The 22,043-nt window shown below is 44.6% G+C and overlaps 2 protein-coding genes and 1 long non-coding RNA gene across 10 annotated transcripts; 2 read left to right on the forward strand and 1 right to left on the reverse strand.

Moving 5' to 3' along the window:
- The first annotated feature begins 3,201 nt into the window (after positions 1 to 3,201).
- Positions 3,202 to 7,353, forward strand: Zyx (lipoma-preferred partner zyxin). Of its 5 annotated transcripts, none has more exons than XM_071795483.1 (7): positions 3,202 to 3,647; positions 3,733 to 4,032; positions 4,090 to 4,238; positions 4,455 to 4,953; positions 5,125 to 5,462; positions 5,752 to 6,167; positions 6,256 to 7,353. In XM_071795483.1, exons 3-7 carry the CDS (start codon positions 4,104 to 4,106, stop codon positions 6,506 to 6,508), a joined length of 1,641 nt encoding a protein of 546 aa, XP_071651584.1. In that variant the 5' UTR covers positions 3,202 to 3,647; positions 3,733 to 4,032; positions 4,090 to 4,103; the 3' UTR covers positions 6,509 to 7,353. The 5 variants fall into 5 exon arrangements, with proteins under 5 accessions (XP_071651584.1, XP_071651586.1, XP_071651585.1 ...); XM_071795485.1 differs by having other exon boundaries at positions 4,095 to 4,238; positions 4,479 to 4,953; XM_071795484.1 differs by having other exon boundaries at positions 4,103 to 4,238.
- On the reverse strand, positions 7,299 to 21,555 carry LOC139823131 (uncharacterized). 4 transcript variants are annotated; one of them, XM_071795469.1, is made up of 7 exons: positions 21,178 to 21,555; positions 17,520 to 17,804; positions 17,278 to 17,413; positions 16,623 to 16,805; positions 16,043 to 16,146; positions 13,470 to 13,886; positions 7,299 to 13,113 (listed from the first exon to the last, which is right to left on the reverse strand). In XM_071795469.1, exons 1-7 carry the CDS (start codon positions 21,178 to 21,180, stop codon positions 11,626 to 11,628), a joined length of 2,616 nt encoding a protein of 871 aa, XP_071651570.1. In that variant the 5' UTR covers positions 21,181 to 21,555; the 3' UTR covers positions 7,299 to 11,625. The 4 variants fall into 4 exon arrangements, with proteins under 4 accessions (XP_071651570.1, XP_071651569.1, XP_071651572.1 ...); XM_071795468.1 differs by lacking the exon at positions 21,178 to 21,555 and adding an exon at positions 19,063 to 19,615; XM_071795471.1 differs by lacking the exon at positions 21,178 to 21,555 and adding an exon at positions 19,063 to 19,614 and having other exon boundaries at positions 16,623 to 16,736.
- Positions 11,939 to 14,460, forward strand: LOC139823148 (uncharacterized). Its single transcript, XR_011734714.1, has 2 exons — positions 11,939 to 12,080; positions 13,313 to 14,460. It is a non-coding gene; the product is annotated as an uncharacterized lncRNA (long non-coding RNA).
- Positions 21,556 to 22,043: the final 488 nt, after the last annotated feature.

Below are 22,043 nucleotides of genomic sequence, written 5' to 3' on the forward strand. Positions count from 1 at the left end.
GTATGTGCGCGCGCGTAATATAATACACATTTATTGCATACGTTTAACATGTTATCCCGACGTTTCTTCTAATTCCGTTGTGTGTATTTCAGGAAAACGTTCGTCCACAACAAGAAGGGCCTGGTTCAGCCAGCCACGTTACTGAGCGCGGGAATGACGTCAGACATTACAAAAGAGAAACATATATTGCTAATGAGGAAATATTGCTAATAGGCCAAAAAAGGTTCGCGCGCGTGTCCTGGTTCACGAAAAGAACACGAACACGGGAGATCCCCGGGTTTATCGCCGTCGACAAACGGCATTAAATTGCGCGGAATACGCGCGTCCTTCATTCCCTCGTACTCTGGCCACCCCGCATCTTTATTATGCCAGAGAAGTGTCTTCCGCGCGCGTATCGCAATTCACACTCATCACAGTTCCGGAATATTGCAGATTCCACGACATTTGACACAATCGCAGTCAGCGCGCGGTTGAACATAGCACGATATATACGTATAACATCGAAGAATGCAGCGATTGCGGAGGAAATTAGATTTATTAATGCGACGATTATACTGGCGTTAATTCTAAAAATTGTATGACTTACGGAAAGAAAATTCGATCTCTTATATATCGATAAAAGTTGAAAATATGTATATAATGTATAATATGTCTCATAAGAATCACTTCTGTTACATTGAGAGAATAGAGACTAGATATAACAATTGAGTATAATTTTTAATTAAATCGGATTGAACTAAACTCCATTGTGAAGTCATATAGAATTATCTATGTAGAGTATGAAAAGATATGCGTATATAATTTGTGTATAACAATGTATAAGTATTTCGATGTAATAACATTTACAGCGTTGTTTATATAATATATGTACAGTATGTACACGCATATACAATTATTAATAATCGTATTATATCTTGTAATTTTTTAAATTATAATGTAATCGGGGAAAAATGGTTGATTCAAGAATTCCAAGAATCTCGATCCCGAGAATTTCAATAATTTTAAGTTCGGAATTTTTAATCGAGAAAATCTGAATTCTTGAAAGTCGACGAAGCATCAGAATGTAATTAGGACAAGTTGAAAGAAATCGTAACTTCAAGCATTTCAATTATCAAAGACCAGCACTTTATTTTATTTCTTTTATTTACATTATGAGCAGAATGTCTTAGGATAGACGTCTTTGAGAATATCTTTCTTCTGGAGACACAATATTTGCCTGGAAATTTTATTGCAAGCAGTAAAACAACACTTTTCTATTGTCTTTAAATATCCATAAATGAAAATAGTGACTGTAATTCATTATCAACTAGATAAGAAACAAAATCGAGTTATTCTCTCTAGAAGCGCGATGTCTTAAAAAAAAAAGTATATTTTGTCCGATGACATGAAGAAATAATGTATTGCTTGACGATTGCCACGTATAACTCGATATCTCTACTGGCATTATTTTAGTGTCCCACGATTAGATACTAAAGATGAGCAGATTCATTTTTCCAGTTTATCTCGGTATTCGACGTTGAAACTAAAATCGTTTATACAGACGCTGCGATAAGTAAGTTATCACGTAGAGATAATTAATAAAAACAGTTTCACAATTGATTAGCTATCCCGTTGTACAGCGAAAGATGTAAGGGATTACTAAACAATTAATATAGGTGACAGAATTTTTAACAGATAAGAGAATATTACACAATTATTACTACAATAGAGTGTGGAAATTTTAGGAGTATGAAATGAAAGAAAGTTTTAATCGCGATAAAATAAGTAGCGCGATAATGACACGTATACATATATGCGATTGCGATGTTGATCCACTTATTTGTTTTTCTGTAGAAAATAGGGAAAAATTACAATATATATATCCATCAAGTCTAATCATCAAGTAGTATAAACCAGTACAAAGTGTGATATAACTGTAATGCACGATAATAATGCGCGACAAGCTGTTGTCTTTCGCGAGAAGATAAGCGAAATGCAAATAACTGCAATTAAGTAAAGCGATTACGTAATCGTTAGGTTTTTGGCACAATGGCAAGTAAAGACGGCAAAATGAACAAAACAGGTGATAAATAAAAAAAAACCAGTCTCGTCGATTTTAACTCCCACAGTTAACGATTGTTTCTTCGAAGGATACGAAGTATAAAGGAATTATGACAATTTTATTGCAATAAACTTCGGTGAAATTCCGGTTAACTTAGTCGGCGGTTAAAACCGGCAGAAATTATTTATTCTCTTCGCGTTAACAAAACAATAACACAGATGTTACTTGACGAGATAATCGCTTATTACGTTAATCGGAGTTTTTTGTTGGAGTTACTATATTATGTTCATTTAATTCTACCAATGTAGATTAACTTTAATCTCGGTTTAACTTATCTTTACTATCTTTTCCTGATTCTAAGAATTTGAGATCGCGGTAGAAATGGACATATTGAGGAGTAAATGACACAATAAGGTTTCAATTTTTATTGATTTTCAGTAATTCAAAACGACGCGTTTAATTGGCATCGATTTACGACATTAAATAACGCAAAATCGTGACATTCGTGATTCATTGTCAACCTCTGGTAATCCCGGAAACGAGGAAAACTCTGAATACTGATGACGTCGGCTGATTTTACCCGACGAATACTACAGTATAATAAAGGGAAAATCTTTTTCCTCCTTCACTAAAAAGATAATAAATGGGAAATAAATTGTTATAGTACTGTTTCCATGGTGGGTTTTTTAACGCTTGATGCGTCTCCAAACATTATTATTTATACAGCTGATAAATAATACAAGTCCCACAGGATTGATCCTGGAAGTCTTTCTGGAGTTCTCTCCTTCCGTAGGGACGAAAGCAAAACATAAAAAATCAGAGGCCATGCATACATGTGTACCGATCAGTCTTATTTCCTAGATGAAAGTATCAAAAGCAGCTTCAAATAATATTATTCATGATAATAATAATAATAATATAATATTCACTATTACATGTTAAAAAATAACATATGATATACTTAATTATTATTATTATAACTATTAATGCCTGACAATCTCATTAACTTGCGAATAGGATAAAATTTCAGGCGAATTAATCGTAAATCTATCGTAACGCGCGCCGCGAGAACCTGAAATCTCGGCTTCTTAGATTCCCGATGACAATATCCGTGGATGCGTCATCAGCGTCATAACATCTCACGCACACTATCTCCTATCTCGAGAGTATCTCGCGCGTCCAAACTGGTCCAGCGGACTCTCTCTCACCCTCACCGGCGCGGCGGGAGGTAGATACACCGCGTCCGCCGTGGTGCTCGCGGGCGTCCGGACGGCTCGTGCTCGAAGAGAATACCTCGGGGTCTCGGGGAATCCGGGGAATCGTCACCGGCGCGAGCCGAGGAACCAGCTGTCCGTGGGTGTGGTGCCGGGAGATAACGCGACTGCAGACGCGCGACTTAATTCCGTCTCGTCACCTTGCCGATAACGGAGTCCCGTGATTCACGCTCACGCCCCGATCGTCGAAGAGAAGCGAAGTGGAACACGACCAGGCGGAGAAAGGAACATCCTTACGACCTCCTCCTCCTACCCCCCACCCCCTGAGGATCCTCGACGTCCTCGACGAGTCGAGAACGTGCCTTTCGGTAGATCGTATACCGCTGTGAAAGGTATAAGCGCGATCGAATAAGCGTTAATGACAGCTCGGCGATCCCTCGTGCTGTGAGTCATGAGGTTTTTTCTTTCCTGTTTCAGTCACACCTTCCGCGCTCTCGTATCCTGACTTCCTCTTTCTCTAGAGAGGTCCCAGAGGCTGCCGGATAGGCGGATACACGATACACTCTTCGCTCTCTCTCTCTTTCGAGTGTAGAAAGTGTGCGTGCAGGGTCGTCTGGGTCGTTGCCATTACGCGACTGCTGCAGACTGCTGTCAAAGCCGTGGGTTCGATCGAGTGGCCGCCCGGAGCCCCTCTTTTGATTTTTATGAGCCACCTCGCGCTCGGGGATACCGCGGCTCGTGCTTGAACCTCCTGGAAGTGCGTGCCCCTCGTGTCAGGTAAGATCGACGATAAAGTCCGCGGAGTCGCGCAGGGCTAACTTAACCTGTTCGCAGAACAGGACAGAAGGATGTCGAACATGGGCAATCTGGAGCAGCAGATCGCGGGTCTGCAGATCGGCGACGAGGCGGCCAAGGGCGCGGCCAAGCCCGGCAAGAAGGTCGGGCCCGCGGTGCCGCCGAAGCCGAAGAAATCTCAGCCACAGGTGAATCCTATAAGCTTCTCGCTCTAAAGATCTTATCTATATCTTTATCTGTCACGTAACGCTAACGCAGAGTGTGTTTTTCCCCCCCGTTCGCACGCATCCCCGAATACGGATGCAACAACGGTAACGAGAGATCGTATACATATTCGACTAAATGGAAAAACTGTTTACGGGAACCCTGACGACGGCGGATAATCGGATAACCATCTGTTCTAGATACCGCAAAGTTACACCATAAAGACACCGCCCGTACCGTCATACAGCACGGTTCTCAACAACACGGCGTCGAGCGACAAGCCATCAAATCTGTACATGAACGCTCCCTCGCCGTACGTCCCGCTGGACATAAAGAACGACTTCTCACAGATGGTGCCCGCGAACGGCAAGGAGGCGTCGAAGCTCTATCAGAACAACGACAATCTTTACGCGCGTCAGCCGGACGAGAAATTCGAGCCCAAGTATAGATACGACGAGAAGAATTATTATTCCAATGTCGGGAACATGCCGGCGCCTCAGGTACCCGTCGTGGCGGACGATCGCGCGAGTCGGGCGACCAGGAACGCGGTGTACAGCAACGTAGAGCCGCCGGTGCCCGCGGTGGTCTCGACGTACGAGTATCCGTACGAGATGGACAAGGAAATTATATACAGCAACATCCAGTGGAACCCCAAGATGGAGAACACGTACTGCAACGTTCCTGCCGCGCACGGGGCTGGTGAGAATCTTGCTAAATCTGGAAGATAAGAATTGTCACGATAGTTATTGACTGATTGAGAAAGCGTTTAAGCATTTGAATTTCTTTGAGGAGTCTTGGGCACGCAGTCTTCAGAAGCTTCGCGATCTTTCGATAAATTAATCGAGCATCATCGACCTTTTCGCTTTGCAGACGACTTGCCGCCGCCGCCGGAGCCGTCGGAGTACGTCGCCTGCGTCCCCGGGAATTCGCTTCCACCGCCGCCCGACGAGCTGCCTCCGCCACCGAGTCCCGTGTCGTCGAGCTACAGCGAGCTGCGACGTGCCACTTACCAGACCGACTTCCCGTCGGGCAACTACCCCGCCGATATCTACGGCCCGAGCTCTCAGTCCAGCTCGACGTACGAATCGATATACGAGCCGATTAATCCTAGACCGCCGTCACAATTGTCGTGTAACTATTCCATGTACTCCGGCTACGGGTCGGCCGCGTCTACTCAACCGCAGGGCAAGGTGTCTCCCGTTAAAGAAGTGAGTCTCGAAATTCTGTACCGCGTGACCGAATTTATCCAAGTTCTTTAGTTTGTTGAAATAGAAACTGTAAAAATAGGAACACTTCGCACATCTAATTCGATTATTATTTCTGAAGTAACTATATATATATTGTAAATTATCACATTTATTTGCAATAAGAGACAAGGGTGTAATTTATTTCATTTAAAGATCAATTTCGTCAATTGTTGACCGCGACAACTATAAAATAATCGATCACAATTGTAAAGCAATATGTGTATGATTAAGCGACTGATTTTATCTACAGGTCGACGTTCTCACGGATCTGTTGGTTCAAGGAATGGAAGATAATGCCGAGGATAGCGATATATATGGGATCTGCGCGCAATGCGGGCGCAAGGTCGAGGGAGAAGGAACCGGATGCTCGGCGATGGACAAAGTCTTTCACATAAATTGCTTCTCCTGCTTCGTGTGCAAGGTCAATCTACAGGGGAAACCCTTCTACTCGTTGGAAGGCAAGCCTTATTGCGAGGAGGACTATCTCAACACTCTGGAAAAGTGCTGCGTCTGTACCAGACCGATACTGGATCGAATATTGAGAGCTACCGGCAAACCGTATCATCCCTCGTGCTTCACCTGCGTCGTCTGTGGACAAAGCCTGGACGGTATACCGTTCACCGTGGACGCTACGAATCAAATACACTGCATTCAGTGTTTCCACAAGTGAGTCCATCCCTTCTTTCTTTTCTTCGTCTCTTTAAATTATTATTCATTCGACCCTGGTAGCTAATTTGCGTTCTCGCCCCGGCAGGAAATTCGCTCCGCGTTGCTGCGTCTGTAAATTGCCTATAATGCCCGAGCCTGGTAAGGACGAGACTATACGAGTGGTGGCACTGGATCGCAGTTTCCACATTCAGTGCTACAAGTGCGAGGATTGCGGATTAGTATTGTCATCCGACTCGGAGGGACACGGCTGCTATCCCCTGGACGATCACATTTTGTGCAAGAGTTGCAACGCTACCCGCGTCCAAGCCTTAACGTCTCATATGACGACCGAATTATAAACTATATGGGCGCGACAAAGTTTATGCAATTTACACTGTTTGAAACTTACTCGGGAGTAACGAAAGAGAACGTTAAATCAATTATCGTTGTGATTAACTGTGTAGCGATTTAAGTACCGCTATATACACGGTATTATAGGCCCTTTTTTTATGCATATAGTTTTTCCATTCCACTACTACTATTCACATCTCACGTATTCGAGACCGATATTTGCTATGCATCAACGAAGAATCATTTTTCTTACACTTTATCTATTAGCAGGCTAAGGAATGATACTATCGTCCATATTTGTATCTTTTTTACAATTTGACACGAAAAGCAAACGATTGTCAGCGATTATTTATATTCGACTAATCTTTAACAGTTGTAAGATCGATGCACCAGAATTGCCGTCACTGCCATAACCGAAGCATTTTCTCAGTACGTTACGGAATAACGTCGACGAATTGATAGTAGATGTAAGTTCGACGTCCGAGGTAATTTTCCTGCAGATGTGATTATTATTGTGATTCTAGTAAAGTATTCGATGTATCGTGAAGTATTTAACGTGTAGTCTGTCGTCGACAGGAATACCGCTTCGAGATCCATTTACTTAAGAGATAGACTTTAGATTTTCGAGGAGTACGATTGTTATTGACAATATCGGCGAGGAAGCGTGCCATTTCTTATAACGTATTTGTTAAGACGGATCCTTGCAAGACTAATCGAAAAGGAAAGAAAAATCCCAAACACTTTGCGATGCAATTAGTTTCCGAACCTTTTCACATGGGTAAGATATTACATCGAGGAGAGACTTATATGATCTCTGTATTATAGTATCAATAAAAATACAGTTTGTTATTTATGGCCAAAGAGTAACACTTCGTTTCTGCCGACCGTTCCTACCCGATGGTTTCACTACGCATGCAGACACATAGGCTGCACCCTTTAGTCTGCACGTACCGAATGACATATCAGTCTATGATCGAGCGTGTTTCACTCCAATGAGAGTTTGCTATTAATATATATTGTTATATTACTATTGTGATTGTTGTTAATAGTTATACACGGTGGCTCAAGCTCTACCGCACTTCTTTCCCGTTACAGACTTTTTCAAGAATTCGAGGTTTGTTTTTTCTTAACAAAAAATTCAATATTGCGAGCACGCAGTTTCTTTCACCATCTCTTTCGCAATAACTTGAAATGTTCAATATTACCTGTCTGTTATAGCTTCTTGAAATTAAATGAAAGATAAAGAGTTTGTTGGGCCTTCATTTCCCTGAAAATTAAAATTAAATTTTTGTCTCGGGAACTGTAATTGGATTATTTTTTACTATGGAAAAGCCAATTTCAGATTCGTGAGAAAAACTGTAACCGAGAACGAAGTCCGCGATTATACAACCTGTAGACATATGGTGTGTGTACATACATAATCGCACACACATATACACACACCAGATGTATATATGTACACATTAATAATTCTTATTATCATATAATTGCAGAAGAAATTTACAGCAGATTCATTCTATATCGTCCCTTTACTAGTGGTTTTTTTTTCTCTATGATCTTCATGCACAGATGTTTGTCCTTTATTATTATTAACATCTCTTTTTAGATATTTGCATCTCTTTTCTTTATGCGTAACATATTTCTTTTATTACCATAGAGTACTTAAATCTTATATAATTTTTGTGATATATGTATAACCTGTATGCCATTTTGTGTATAATTTATGTTTATTAATATATAAATTTGTCTCACCGGCACACGTGGATCGTGGAACGCGACCCTCTTTACGTTTCCTCCTGGCGTACCACCGATTCCACTTATCTACACGGAGGTATATTCAAATTATAATTCCACGATGGATACATTGCGCATCAATGTATTTGGCGACGGTGCGAATTTAGAAAAAATAATCCCGGCATCGCTTCATCAAGTAAGCGATAAGCATCTTGAAATTGTGTTGTCCACGGTAAATAAACGTTAACAAATACTCGTTATCGTCCGATGTATCCAGTGTGCAAATAATCTTGTCGTCGACCCTCGCGGGAAAAAAAAAGATTGTCTCACGTTAATAATACCCCGCAACCAAGTCGCCGGTGTTCGTATCGCCGGAGCAACGTAGCTCCGGCTGGGAGATAAATAAATTAACACGGATTATCTCGAAAGCTCGCGTCTCTCAAATCTCTCGCCCGCCGCGACGTCGATCGTCGCGGATGCACCAGGCGAGCCCAGGACGAGATTCCACGATCCGAAATGCACTCTTTGCTGCGTATGATACATTCGTAGATCCTATACTCTTTACTCTACACGTAGCTCTGGTGTCTATCTTAGACTCCGCTGTATTTTTTTTCCTCTTTAGATTAAAACTATAATATATCTTGTGTAATATATATTTTATCATATTTTTTTTTTCCAATCAAGTTACAGCACCATTCTACGTTAAATTTAGTACACACAGGTTTTGTAATACTCGTTTTAATCTAACAATATTCGTTCGATTTGTTAGCTTTGTTGTACCAAAGTCAACATAGAATTGCACTTTTTTTTTTAATCTAGCGTTCTTTCTCTTAAATAGATACGCGTATTTTATATATACATAATATATATAATATATAATATATATATATATATGAAATATGCGTGTGCCTGTGTGTGAGTAGATACACGAGCCACGCTGCTCACATATAAACCTGTACTTGCACGCAATAAATCACAGCCACCTATCCAAATTCGCGCGCGAGCACAAATACACACGACTAAATAACGCGTATCTCTTTCGCAGTTATACTCTAGATATCTTCGGTATATGTTGTCTCATTTCGCTTCGACATTATATATATATATATATATATTATATATATATATATATTTTTTTTTTATGTGCATATGTACATATCGATACACGCGTACGTATATGCAAATGCACGCACCCACACGATGGATATGTACACATACACATATCGCTACACACGTGAGAGGACATATGAGAATGTCCTCTCTCTCTCGTGTTCCGCCTATACGTACTAGGTGCCATAATAAGCTGCATTCTCTCTCATTCTCTCTATTTTCCCTCCCTCTACTTGCGACACTCATTCACACGACTCGCACTCGCAACATTTCTTCACACTCGTTCCGTTCTCTCCCTCCATAACATCTCTCTCTCGACATGACGTGACATGACTCCGTTTCGCTGTATTTTAACAGTTCGCTCTCTCGTTACACGGTACTCCCGTACTTCTCGTCGGATCACGCTTTTACAACAGTATCATCATACTCTCACACTTCCGAATTCGCTGGGGGGGGGGGGGGGGAGGGGGCTACAGTTTTGGGCGCACTAGCATCACACGTGCCCAATAAATCAATAAATAAATAGAGGAACAACATTCTTCAAACATCTCTTTTTTTCTTATAACAACATTAGAGGCTCTTGGAGAACGTAACGCAACAAATGTTCAACAATACAATCACGAAAACAAATAGAAGGCACTCGTGCTTTTCTTTCTTTTTTTTTTCTTCAATAAATTAATCTCCTTTGTGTTATAACAACTCACTCTCGGATATTATCTCTACGCCTTCTCCTAGGCCTTGTCTGTCGCGTTCGTATCTAGCTACGTATCGACACGACGTTCGGGTAGCGCCGAAATCTCCAGGTAACATGCGCCACGACACATTCACGGCGCTACAAATCTCATCTGTCTTTCTTATTTTCTCTCTCTCTCTCTTTCTCTCCCGAATGGACAATCATAGCTACGGTATGCGAGATACGAGATAACAAATTTATTTCACATTTACAGGTAAAAGAAATCCACCTTCGTAACAATTAGGTAGAATATTATTTAACCTTTAATATTATAATAATTTAATTATTGTTATTTGCTTGGAAGCTCACAGCCGACACATTTTTTTTTTTAATTCATTATTATTATTTCTCTCCTCTTTTAATATCTTATCTTATTTTCACTTGGGTATACGGGGCGTCTCATCTTTCGTACTTGGGTCTCGGTTATTATTTTTTTTTCCCACGGTATTTAACAGCTACAACATGTACGACGTTTAGCGCGGAAATTTGTCTCAACGAAAGGCATAACGGAATCCAGTTGTTTAGTCCGCTCTACGTTTGAAAAAACACGCGATGAAATATAGAATTCACGGTTACTCTAACGAGAGAGAGAAACTATAAGTACGGATACCCCCCGTGGTCCACGGAAGGATGGAAAACGAAAAATCATGGAGATGTGGCAGTGCCTTGAGCAACCGTTTATGAAATCAACCCTATCTCGCCTCCCTGTTACCCTTCTGCTTTGTTTTTCATCGTCATCTTTTTTTTTTTGTTTTTGAACACATGACAACACATCGTCTTTGTACGATAACAACGTTATTTTCTCCTTTTTTTTTCTCTCGATTCTATCTTTTGCTAACTAATCTAGCCTTGCTCGCGAGATTCATGGTTTGTCGAGCCTATCACGCATGTAACATCGGATATACTGTAATAGATATATATTTATATATATATATGTATATTATATAACGTAGATATATATATATATGTAAATGACGTATCGTACCTATAACATATGTGTGTGTATGTGTGTGTGCGTGTGTGTGTCTGTGTGAATGCGTTAAGATAGAGAAGTTTTATTTTTGTTGGATTCTCCGCTACAGTACAGAAAGAAGCAGATCTATCTAGAACAGCTAGTGTTTCATTTTAGGTACATCTGCCTCTTTCTTTCCCTCCGCACATATTATTAATAATATATCGTTCTTTGCACGCGCTCGTACGATAATCCTCCATCAGGATCCTCGAGCGATCAGCGAGCCATGTCGATCAAACCGGGAAAGATTTCATTTCTATAGAATGTCTTTAGCATGTCGAGTCTGAGATCACCAGAGAAATTATACCGTAGCATGTATGTATACGTGTACATATATATATATATATTTTTTAATGTATGTGTATGAGTGTTGCGTGTCTTGATTTCCGCACTGTTTTTCACAGTTTGCAGCCGTCGTCTTAGGTCGCGCGTGGTCTCTCTCGACTCTTATAAGATAAATATTTACTCTTATCAAGAAGACAACAAAGAGGGCAAAGAGAATAAAGACGGGGAGGGGGGGGGGGCGTAGGAAGCGTCTACAGAGTCAGCGCCTGCATCTGATGGCACGTGTCGCTCAGCTGATTCTGGTCGCCGCCCGCGGGATGGCCGGCCGTCCGCGGTGTACCGGGTGGCGTTATCGGTAGCCTACCAGGACCGTCGCCGGCACCTCCCAGAGTATCGTCGGCGAGTTTGCTCGCCACCGCCGTGGCAGTCGGCTGCATTATACCGTTCATCTTATACTTGGACTGCCGCAGCATCGTCGTCTGCGAGCCGGTAGTGCTTGAATACTTGTCGGACGGCTTCCGGTTGGCGGACGATAATGCCTGGCCGACGGAGTACCGGCTGCGTTGATTGCCGGCGGGCTGTTGCTGCTGCTGCTGTTGCGTTTGGGACAGGGGCATGGAGGACGGCTGATAACGATTTTGAGCCGGAGCGTAAAACTGGACCTGGGGAGTGGGCGGGGAGAGAGTTGGAAGAGGCCGTGTCATGGGTGAGTACGGGGCTGGCGGTGGGCTCGCCGACTTCTCCTGGCTGGACGCGTCCGCGTTTATTCGTTCGGATGGAGACAGGCGAGAGGACAGCGTCGTTGATGTGCTCGTGACGACGACGGCGCTGTCCGTCTGAGCCGTGTCGTTGTTAGGCCGACCGTTGCTGTCGTTTCCGTGAACGTCCAACCGGGCAGCGTTTCCTCTATAGTTGTTATTATTGTTATTCGAGAGGCAGTTCTTACGACCCGAGCCGTAACCACCGGGCATCGACGGTTTGTTAATCTCATAATACTGGTCGTCGCCGCAATACCTCGCGCGTCCGTTCGAATAGTTGGGCGCGTACGAATAGTTGGACGCTGTTGTGTGATTGACCTTGTGCGCAGCCTGACTCGAGGTATAGCCGCCGCCGGACCTGAGAATCGCCGACGAGCCCACGTTCGAGCCAGCCGTTCTCCTATTGTACTGTACCGGCAATCGCGACGACATCGCTATCGTCGGATATTTGTGCGACCCGTCCGCCGCGTTCCCGCTACACTTGCTGTTGTGTGACTGCGAACCGTGTGTGTTCTGCGACTTGGCGTGCGTGTTATGATGTGCCAACGAATAACCGTGATTCTGACCGCGTAAATTGTTACCGCCCGTATACTTATTGTAGTCTCTGGAATTGTGGCCGTACGTTTTCGCGTTGCTGTTGTCGTAACCGGACTGATGCGGCGAGGCCGAGAACGGTGTCGGCAGAAGACTAGTACCGGACGCGTTGTGATGTGTGTACGGCGACGGCGGGTGTGCGTGCGGTAGGTACACGGTCGGGTAGAGGATGCGACAGTGCATCGGACTGGCGGCGCAGTCCTCGCTGTCGTTTTGCGCGCCGTGCGGTGTGTGTATCGCGATCGGATGGTAATTAGTGTGGTAACGACCGGACACGGGGAATTTGACGGGCATTAGGGGCAGCAGAGATGTTGCCGGTGAACCTGAAGCGCCCTGTTGCACTTCGCTATGCGGTTGCTCCGAGTGGCTTGGCGTCGGACGTGAATCCTACGATTTTATTTCACAGAATAATACCTGCCTAACTCAATAGGCTTAGTGAAACGTGCATTTACCAACGAGCATTCACGGCGATTCTTTGTTGTATAATCCTAATCCCCCGGATGCGATTAAATGAATCTTCATCGCGCTGACATGCATCGACATTTCATTAATAACAATTACTAACGCATACACTACTGTTTTACAGAGATAAGAAAGACTGCGACTCAATAGCGAGCCGCTCTATTCTCGTAAAATTTGGAAGTGGCATCAAAGACACATTTCGGCATCGCGAAGACGGATCGCTAAACGCGAATAAGTCAAGAAGGTATCAATATAGCAGCCAGGGTGAGAGAGGAACTTACCTCCTGCGGAGCAGCCTGGCTGTCAGATGCGGTTTGCTGGCACGAAGTAGCGTCCGTGGTGTACAGCAACAGCTGCTGGTCGGTCAGTCCCATAGGCGCGTGCGGCTGCGCGGGATGCGGGCCGGCTGCAAAAGGATAGTACAGATGATCCACCTGCGCCTGGGGAGGAGGGCCCGTTGGTACAGGTGGATGATGATGCGGGGCCGGCGCGGCAGGAGCGTAGAAGTGCGTTGGATGCGGTGGTGGGAGAGGTGGCGGTGGACCCGTCGGCGGGCTGGTAGCTCCTGTACCGTTATTGCCGCTGCTGCCGGAACTGTTGCCACCTCCACCACCATTCGTGTTGCTCGGCGAACTGCCGGTAGCAGCGTACAAATACTGAGGTGCCCCGGCGGTCGCTCCTGCGTAGTACGGTTCGTACTGTAGACAGAAACGGAGACACCTTTAGACATCCATCGTCGTGGAATGTGCTTTGCACATGAATACCGAGTATTTCGCGTAAATATTCACATCTATGACAAGCATTCCTGTAAATGTTAGCCGTTCCTTTATTGAATCTCATTCCTTGATCATGAGGGAAAAGCTTTGCTTCAAGTGCACATCCTTTTTTGTACATGTTGACAAGCAAAAAAGATATGTGCTTCAGCTACTGCTCCGATCTATTATTTATCCAGCGAGACGATATAAACGGCGTATTATAACACATTCGCATAGGTTCGTGAACTTGTTTTTCATGTAAGCCACATTATCGTACGGATGACGAATAGAATTAGAATAGAATGCTAAACGGGAAAATAAATTCTTCATTCATATGCAAATGTCATAATCGTCTATAAGGATCTAATACGATTGTCATTCTTATGCACGTCTTTCTGTTTTGATTTAAAGAAATAGGAAGCATTGGTTGAACCGCAACTAACTAACTAACATTTACAGCAACAGCCTTGTTATAATGAAAGTAATAAGTCAATAAACGTAACTATGTGAAAGTCAAGCGAAGATGATTAAGAAATATCTCAATCCGTGTATTGTTTCCATATAACAATACGTCATTTCCTAGATCATTCCAAATTAGAAAAGAGCGCAGTGTGCGAAACTAAGAAACAAGTCGGATTGGGTACACTGGTGAAGCGTTAATCGTTACGTGGCATAATTATTGGCAACTTATCAACATCCACGCAAAGTAAACAATTTTACTACCCTAAGTATTTTAGTCTATTGCATCTCGTGTGTGTGTGTGTGTGTAAAAGAAAGAAGAGATCATTCTAAACCCATATTGCATATGCATGCTTATAGTAATTTCGTTATCAATGATCTACAGAGAATTATTTTCGAATATATCTATTTTATTCTTCTAAGCATAGAATTTCGGTTCGAGAGAAATTACCTGTTAAGATAACATTACACAATATCGTTTCAATAACGTGCCCCGCGTGCGAAACGATCGCGTGTGATTCGGATTCGTAGCTGAATTAAGTGCAACTCGTGTCATTCTAGAAAGTGAAACGAACTACAATACGAGAAATGAGACAGACAACCATACTGAACAAATCGACAAGCACCTTGACATTTCTATCATAATATTTAATCACAGTATATCAACAAGACTTATAATGAAAATTAAAACAAGTTGGGAAAGAAATAAAAGAGAAAAGGAATAAAGAAAAGAGAGACAAAGAATTAGAGAGATCACATGGAATAGATCTAAGATTACATTTAAGCGTTATTGAAATCCATCGATAATCTATTATTTATCTTCCTTTTTTGTTGTTACAACTTTTTATTTCCAATGATTGCAAGGCTGATTATTACGTGTTTATCATTATGACGATTAAAAACGTTATTCTATTATCGGTATCACTGCAACTGTGTTTTATTAGAATTATGTCATGATTCACATTCATATCCATCTTTATCTCTCCTTAGGCTTCCATTATATCAATTGATCTATGAAATTTATACGCAACTGCCAATCGTATGACGTATCATTTAATTTTTTCTCTTTGTTATATATTCACACGCACTTCCCAATGCGGTCTTAATTTTCCTTATACGTTTAGATCACGATTAAATTTAATACTGTGGTTACGGCAAAATGTGAGTTGTCAAAGATTAGTATGAGCGACACCGGTGAGTACAAAGTACAGGTCGTGAGACGGAAAAGGCGATGAAGAAAAACATGCATCGACAGGCCGTGCATCAATAGGCTGGGAAAAGGGAAGAAAAAAAGTAAAATGCTCTAAAAAAAGAGCGGCATGCTAGTCGTTTAGCTTAGACCTTATACCTTTAGACCTCAATACTGTATAGCGTCGAGAAGGACGTAAGTAGGCATTTGCTGAGGGTTGGGTAGAAACGCCGGTGGTATGGCTTCTCCCATCAGACCGTTTGTCTGTCAAACCGTAACCGATATGTACCGTTTAATAAAAATACAAAATACAGACAAAGACGGTCAGGATCTTATGCTAGGATCTATATGTACGTGTGAGGGAAACCCACGAGCATCTAAACGGAGAATCGAAGACGACGTAGAAGTATGAAAAACGATTGGGTAAGCAATATGTATTTATTTTACGTACCGGCATAGGAGAATACTGGTATTGCTGTGGCATATACAGCGACGGAGCCGGACATGGATACATCACAGGAGCGAACGTTTGATGTCCGGTGGCGGCTTGAGGCCCTGGGCGTTTAAGTAAAGATTAATAAATTTAAATCGCAGGCTGTTGCGAGACAAATGACTAACGCGGCCAAATCATAGAAATATTCTTGCATATCTATTTTGAATATTACGTGTAAAAGAAAATTAAATTTTAAGTGGAAGAATATTCCACTGTAAGAAACATCCAAAAATATAAATGTCCAAATTACAAATCCAAGATAATTTGGTACAACGTGATACTGCGTCCATTGGGAAACAAAAAATCAAGTAATAAACTCGAAGATTTAAACCGTGGTAATGCGACTCCGAGCGGTTGTAAATCCATAATCAAAATTGTCTGCATTTGTATTCGTGAGAGGGATTTATCTCACGACAAAATTCAATTTTATCTTTCAAATGTTCCACTCAAATATATCGATAAACACAAATTCGTAGAATCCCTCGGGTTTTGTCGCAACAATTTCCAGTAAGATTGCATTGTGGCGAGTGACGCTTACCAAACACTCCTGTGGCTTGATAAATCGTTCCTGGATCCGTAGGTGGAGCGATGGAAGTCGCTGGTGCGGCAGCTGCCGTATTATAGAATGTCATGCCATTCTGATAAGCGAGACCTATACCTACCGGCGAAGGAGTAGAGAAATTAAAAACGCGATCTCTGCAATCTTCAATCGTCCCTGATACTGTCACATCAAAAACATATATACAAAGTATCTCAAAATTCTCTACGTATTGCGATAAAACAGATGAATTTCAAACATATTTCTTAATGTTCACATAACAATGTGAACATTCGTATACAAAATATGGTATGGTTAAATCGGGAAATTTTCTAGAATTCTCTTACAAATCTTTCCCTAATTGAATTCCGTTCTTCTAATGCAACGAGTTATCATAGAAATATTCTTGCATATCTTGTTTGAATATTACGAGTGTAAAAAATAAAATGAAATTTTAAGTGGAGGAATATTCCACTGTAAGAAACACCCAAAAATATAAAATATCCAAATCACAGATCCAAGATAACTTGGTAAAACGTGATACTGCGTCCATTGAGGAACGAAAATTCAAGTAATAAACTCAAAGGTTTAAACCGCGGTAATGTGACTCCGAGCGGTCGGAAATCCATAATCAAGAAGAAGAAGAGTCACATACCGTTCGCGTAGTAGTAAGTACTTGTAGGCACGGAAGGGGGCGAACCGGTACTACCGTCAAAGGATCTGGAGAAGGGCTGCTTCTTGATCGCGGGCGCTATGTTGAGCTTCCTCTCTCTCAAGACGATGCATTCAGCCTGGAACGAGCGGAAACAAAAGGGCCCCGATGAATGAAGGAACCAGCCCGACCGTTTCGGTCGATTGTTCGTCGAAGAAATTTAACATCAATCGTCAATTACGAACCTCTTGTTGAAGCCGCTTGGCCTCCTCCTCCGTTTCGAAGGTGACGAAGCCGTAGCCCTTCGACACGCCGGCGCGGTCCGATATAATTTTCGTGGCCTTGACATTGCCATAGGCCGAGAAAACCTGAGCTAGCTCCGCTTCGCTGGTGCTGGCCGAAATGCCGCCTACGAAAATACGGTTCGGTACCAGCGTACCGTATTTCGGCGCAGCCATCGTAAGACTCGCGGCCGAGGCAGGGCTGGAGGCAGGACTAGACCCCTCCGTACCACCGGTCGAAGCCGAGCTCTGTGCAACAAGCAAAGTCCTTCCTTTAAATTCGCTATCACGCGGAAATCACGCGGGGGCGCGACCAATTCTTCTTCCTTCGAGATTCCACGAGTTGGAATTTAGTGACAACAACAAATAATTTATGATCCCCATGTGACGCGATTTTTTGCGTTTTAATGGACAACATAATTGTTTTTGACAAATGGAAAACCTACAAAAATAGAAAATAAAAAAAATAATCAATTGCGAGAAATGGAAAGACTTTGGATCTAGTGGATTCCTTCACTCCCTTCGCGAAGTTAAAATAAATAAACACTTGGTAGTAATTATCTAATCGGGATTTACTCCATTTGATTTTATCAATTTTAATGCATTTTATTAACTGATTTATAACTAATTAATCCTGTCCTGTTAAATTCGCCATTCGTTTATTTAACCGTTAACTCTGAGACACATGACTCTCTACGATCTTCCACTTTAGACTCATTTCGTCAGGGAATATCCCTCAATAACAGTTTGCCTCTCGCAAATCAATGACAGCGTCGTTCGTGAATGTATTTACGCACAGGCAAAAACAGACAATGAAAGTGAAAAACTGTCGTAAATGCAGAGTACAAATACGAGCGACGCCGCTGTCGACGATGCTTCCCTAAATTAGCAATATTACTATCCTTGTCATTATAATCTCATCAGATCCATCAGTCGGGCGATATTGTAGCGGGATACATTTAGAAGCGGCATTGCCACCCGACGATTTGTATACATACACAAATGCCAGATTTCGAAACGTTAATTAGAAGCACCGAGTGCTCTCGCCGTGCGAGAGGGGCGAGCGCGAGCCGAGAATGTGAATAATACGGGGAAAAGTTTACGGCGTTTCGTACTTCGCGACGTTTCACCTTTAATCTCTTCCAGGAACCGATAACGCGAAACGATAGAGGAAGAGAGGGCTGCTCCTTTCCTTTCCTCTCCGTGCGCGAAGTTAAAGCGCGCGACTTTATCACATTATGCAGATTAACGTACACATGCGCCGGCTAAGGAACTACCGGAGTTTGTTTAGCGATTTAAACGATGAGTCACTGCACCACGTCTACACATAGAGCGGGAAGTGTTCGGCGAGCTAGCTACTGCCAGCGGCTCCTCTTTGCGCCAAAAGAATTTATTTGCTACGCAAAAGCTTTGTCTCCGTTATGTTATTTCTTCGCCACACGACTGTCTGTAAATTCACCACAGAAATCAGAAACGATTCGCAAGATTTTAATAACCGTCGCGTTACCTTCAACACCGGCCGGCAATCCATACGTTGACACGTGTCATACCCGCTGGCTCCTGTGATCGACGGCTCTTCCTCGTTTCCTTGAATTATCGCCGTCACTTAAACGCCGTTGATTTATTTAAATCGCAGTTAAGTCACGTGTTAGCGCGAGACGCGTCGAGAAGGTGCGTGGGAGGACGGCGCGGAAGTCACGTGCGAAATCTCGAGGAATTTCATTCGGCAAAACGGTCCTGGTCCAAAGGAATTTTTAAAAATGTATCCGGGGAAAGAATGAAGATACAGACGGGAGGCCGATGAATCATCGATTCTCAAAGACGGGGACGACACGGCGGGACGCCACGATGCTCCACCGGAGAAAAGTCGGAACAAAAGGGAGAGCAGGGCAAAAGCATCCCGCTGCGTCCGAAAAAAAAAGGAAGCTGGCACGTCACCCAATCCTCGCCACACGGCAGATGCGGAGAAGAAACGCACGAATGCCTCCGCGTCGGAATTACCATTTTAAATAGTCGCGAAGAGGCATCTTCAGAAGCGATATCCGCGTCCTGTCCGATGTGATCACCCTTTATATCCTTCCATCCTGTGCATATAATTCCCGATTATAGATAAATACGCAAAGGAGGACCTCCAACGCGAAAAATACCGACCGATCTCAGCGGTGACCTACCCCCCCGCAAACGCATCTCGCGAATCCTCCGGGTAGGGACGCGGTGCGGGGGGAGACTCGGGAGGGTACAAAATCGCATCGTCAAACTCCTCGCCCCCCCACCCATCCCGTCCCACCCGCTGGCGAATCCCGCGAATGCGCGGGGGACACTCTAGGAATTTCTGCCGCGCGACTATGGGGGTCAGCACGGGGGGACCGAACGAGGGGGAAAATCGCGCGATGCGTAGATCTCGCGAATGACAGATCCTCGCGGAGATTCGGCGTGACGCGCCGCGCGCAGCTGCCGCGATCGGCATCCGGCAGCGTCGAGGAGCGAAGCTACGCGGAGTATCGACTGGCGGCCGCGGCAGCGGCGGCGGCGACGACGACGACGACGACGACGACGACGACACGTCGACGTTCCAGTTAACGCAAATTTCACGCGGAAGCACGCGACGGGTGAAATGAGGAGAGGAAACGGGCGGACTTGACACACCGCTGCACTCCTCCCTTTCTCTCTCATTTGCTCTCTCTCTATATATCTCTCCCTCTCCCCCCCCCCCGCCTCCCACCCCCTCGCGACGACGGCGGGCGATGACAGTCAAAAGTGCAAATAAACAAGCAAGCAACCGACTAAACAAGCGAGCAGCACGCACGACGTGCGTCGTCTCACAATCAGCTCCGAGTCTCCGAGATCGGAGCGAGCGAGAGCGGAGCAAGAGGGAGAGAGGGATGGGGCGAGAGAGCGAGAGAAAGAGAGAGAGCGCAGGTAGCAGCGCGATCTCACCTGAGATCGCCGCGTACTCCGATCTTCGCGGAGCCGCACGCGCGCGAGAATGGTACCCCCGACGTGTTTACACTCGCGACGGCAACGAGATCGATGACGCGATGATTCGCGTGACCGGTGGTCTCTATCCCCGCGTACCCACGGCGATCTAAAATTCCGTGTCTCGCCGTGGGACCCCATTCCCGCTCCCGTCTCCCTCGACAACCCCGGAAGTCGCCCGGTCGGGCGCGCGGCGTACACGCGCGACGGAGGCAACTGCCAAGCGACGAAATCGTCCCCGGGAACGAGAGAGAAAAAGGGGAAGGGGGGAAATACTTGGCGCGAACGGCGATTTCGAACGCTCCGACAGGTCGCTCCTGGTCGTCGACGTCGTTGTCAGCGACGACACGTACAGGTTAAAACGCGGATTCCGCGACGCCGGGTGTCGATCGTGCCAACGACGAAGTTGCCGTCGCCGCCGTCGACGAAGACAACGACGAAGATCAAGACGACGACGACGACGACGACGACGTCGTCGTCGTCGTGCCAAAAGGACGCGTGCGTGCGTGCGTGTGTACGCGCGCGCACGCGCGCGCGCGAGCTCGGACGCTCGCGATAAATATCTAGGCGCTCACTCGCTCCGCTCGCTCTCTTTCCTCCGGGCCACTCCGGGCCAGGGTGTTAACGGCGGACACAACCAACTCACCATCTTTCGACGGATTCGGGCGCGCTGGAGGATCCGCTGGCGGCTGTCCCGGCGGCTCGATGGTACCCTGGCCTCGCGCGATAGTCACCTGGACTGCCCAGGGACTGCCAAGGACCGTAGCACCGACCACTTCAGCAGCACTTCCAGCCTCCGGCGGAGAAGCTGCCGTCCCGTGTCCCGTCTCGCTGTAAACCTCCAAACACTACGGGGCAGGCAGCTCTTACAAGATGGCGGCCGGCCGGGGCGACAGCGCCGCGTTACGCCGTGTCCGCGGAACCACAACTCGGGAGAGTCGTCTCGGGGATGCCTCCTCGGCTCGGCGCGCCTGCGTGCGCGCGCGCACACCTTATCGAGAGCGGGTAAAGCCAATCGCGTGTCGTCGCGCACGCTTCCGTCGGGTATGTGTACACCGGGCCGCGTTAATTAACGCCTCCTCCCGCGCGGTCGGAATCTAAAAACACTGAACATTCGGACGTGACTGATGCGTCGCGCAAAGGGACTTCGATCAAACTCCGATCAACTTAATCGCCGATTAATTCAATCTATACTCTGATGAGAATGACTCTCGGAGCAAAAATCTTTATTAAACGAATTAAAATATTACTCGTTAAGTTGATTGCCAATTAAATTAATCGGAGTTTGATCGAAGTGGCGACTAGAAATGACGTTATTATATTTAATTTCTGATTTATAATCTCGCCCTCGTACGCGGAACGCGACTGCACATTTCTGTCGACAAACGCGGCGAAATGTGTTTAAATACATTTGAATTGGACAGGCTCGATAGATATAAGGATAAGCCAATAATTATTATTTTTTTCTTCAAAATTTACTGGAACGACGACTGAGAAACTTACAGGCGCATT

The sequence above is a fragment of the Temnothorax longispinosus genome, chromosome 12 (genome assembly GCF_030848805.1).
Source record: "Temnothorax longispinosus isolate EJ_2023e chromosome 12, Tlon_JGU_v1, whole genome shotgun sequence".
In the NCBI taxonomy this organism is placed as follows: domain Eukaryota; kingdom Metazoa; phylum Arthropoda; class Insecta; order Hymenoptera; family Formicidae; genus Temnothorax; species Temnothorax longispinosus.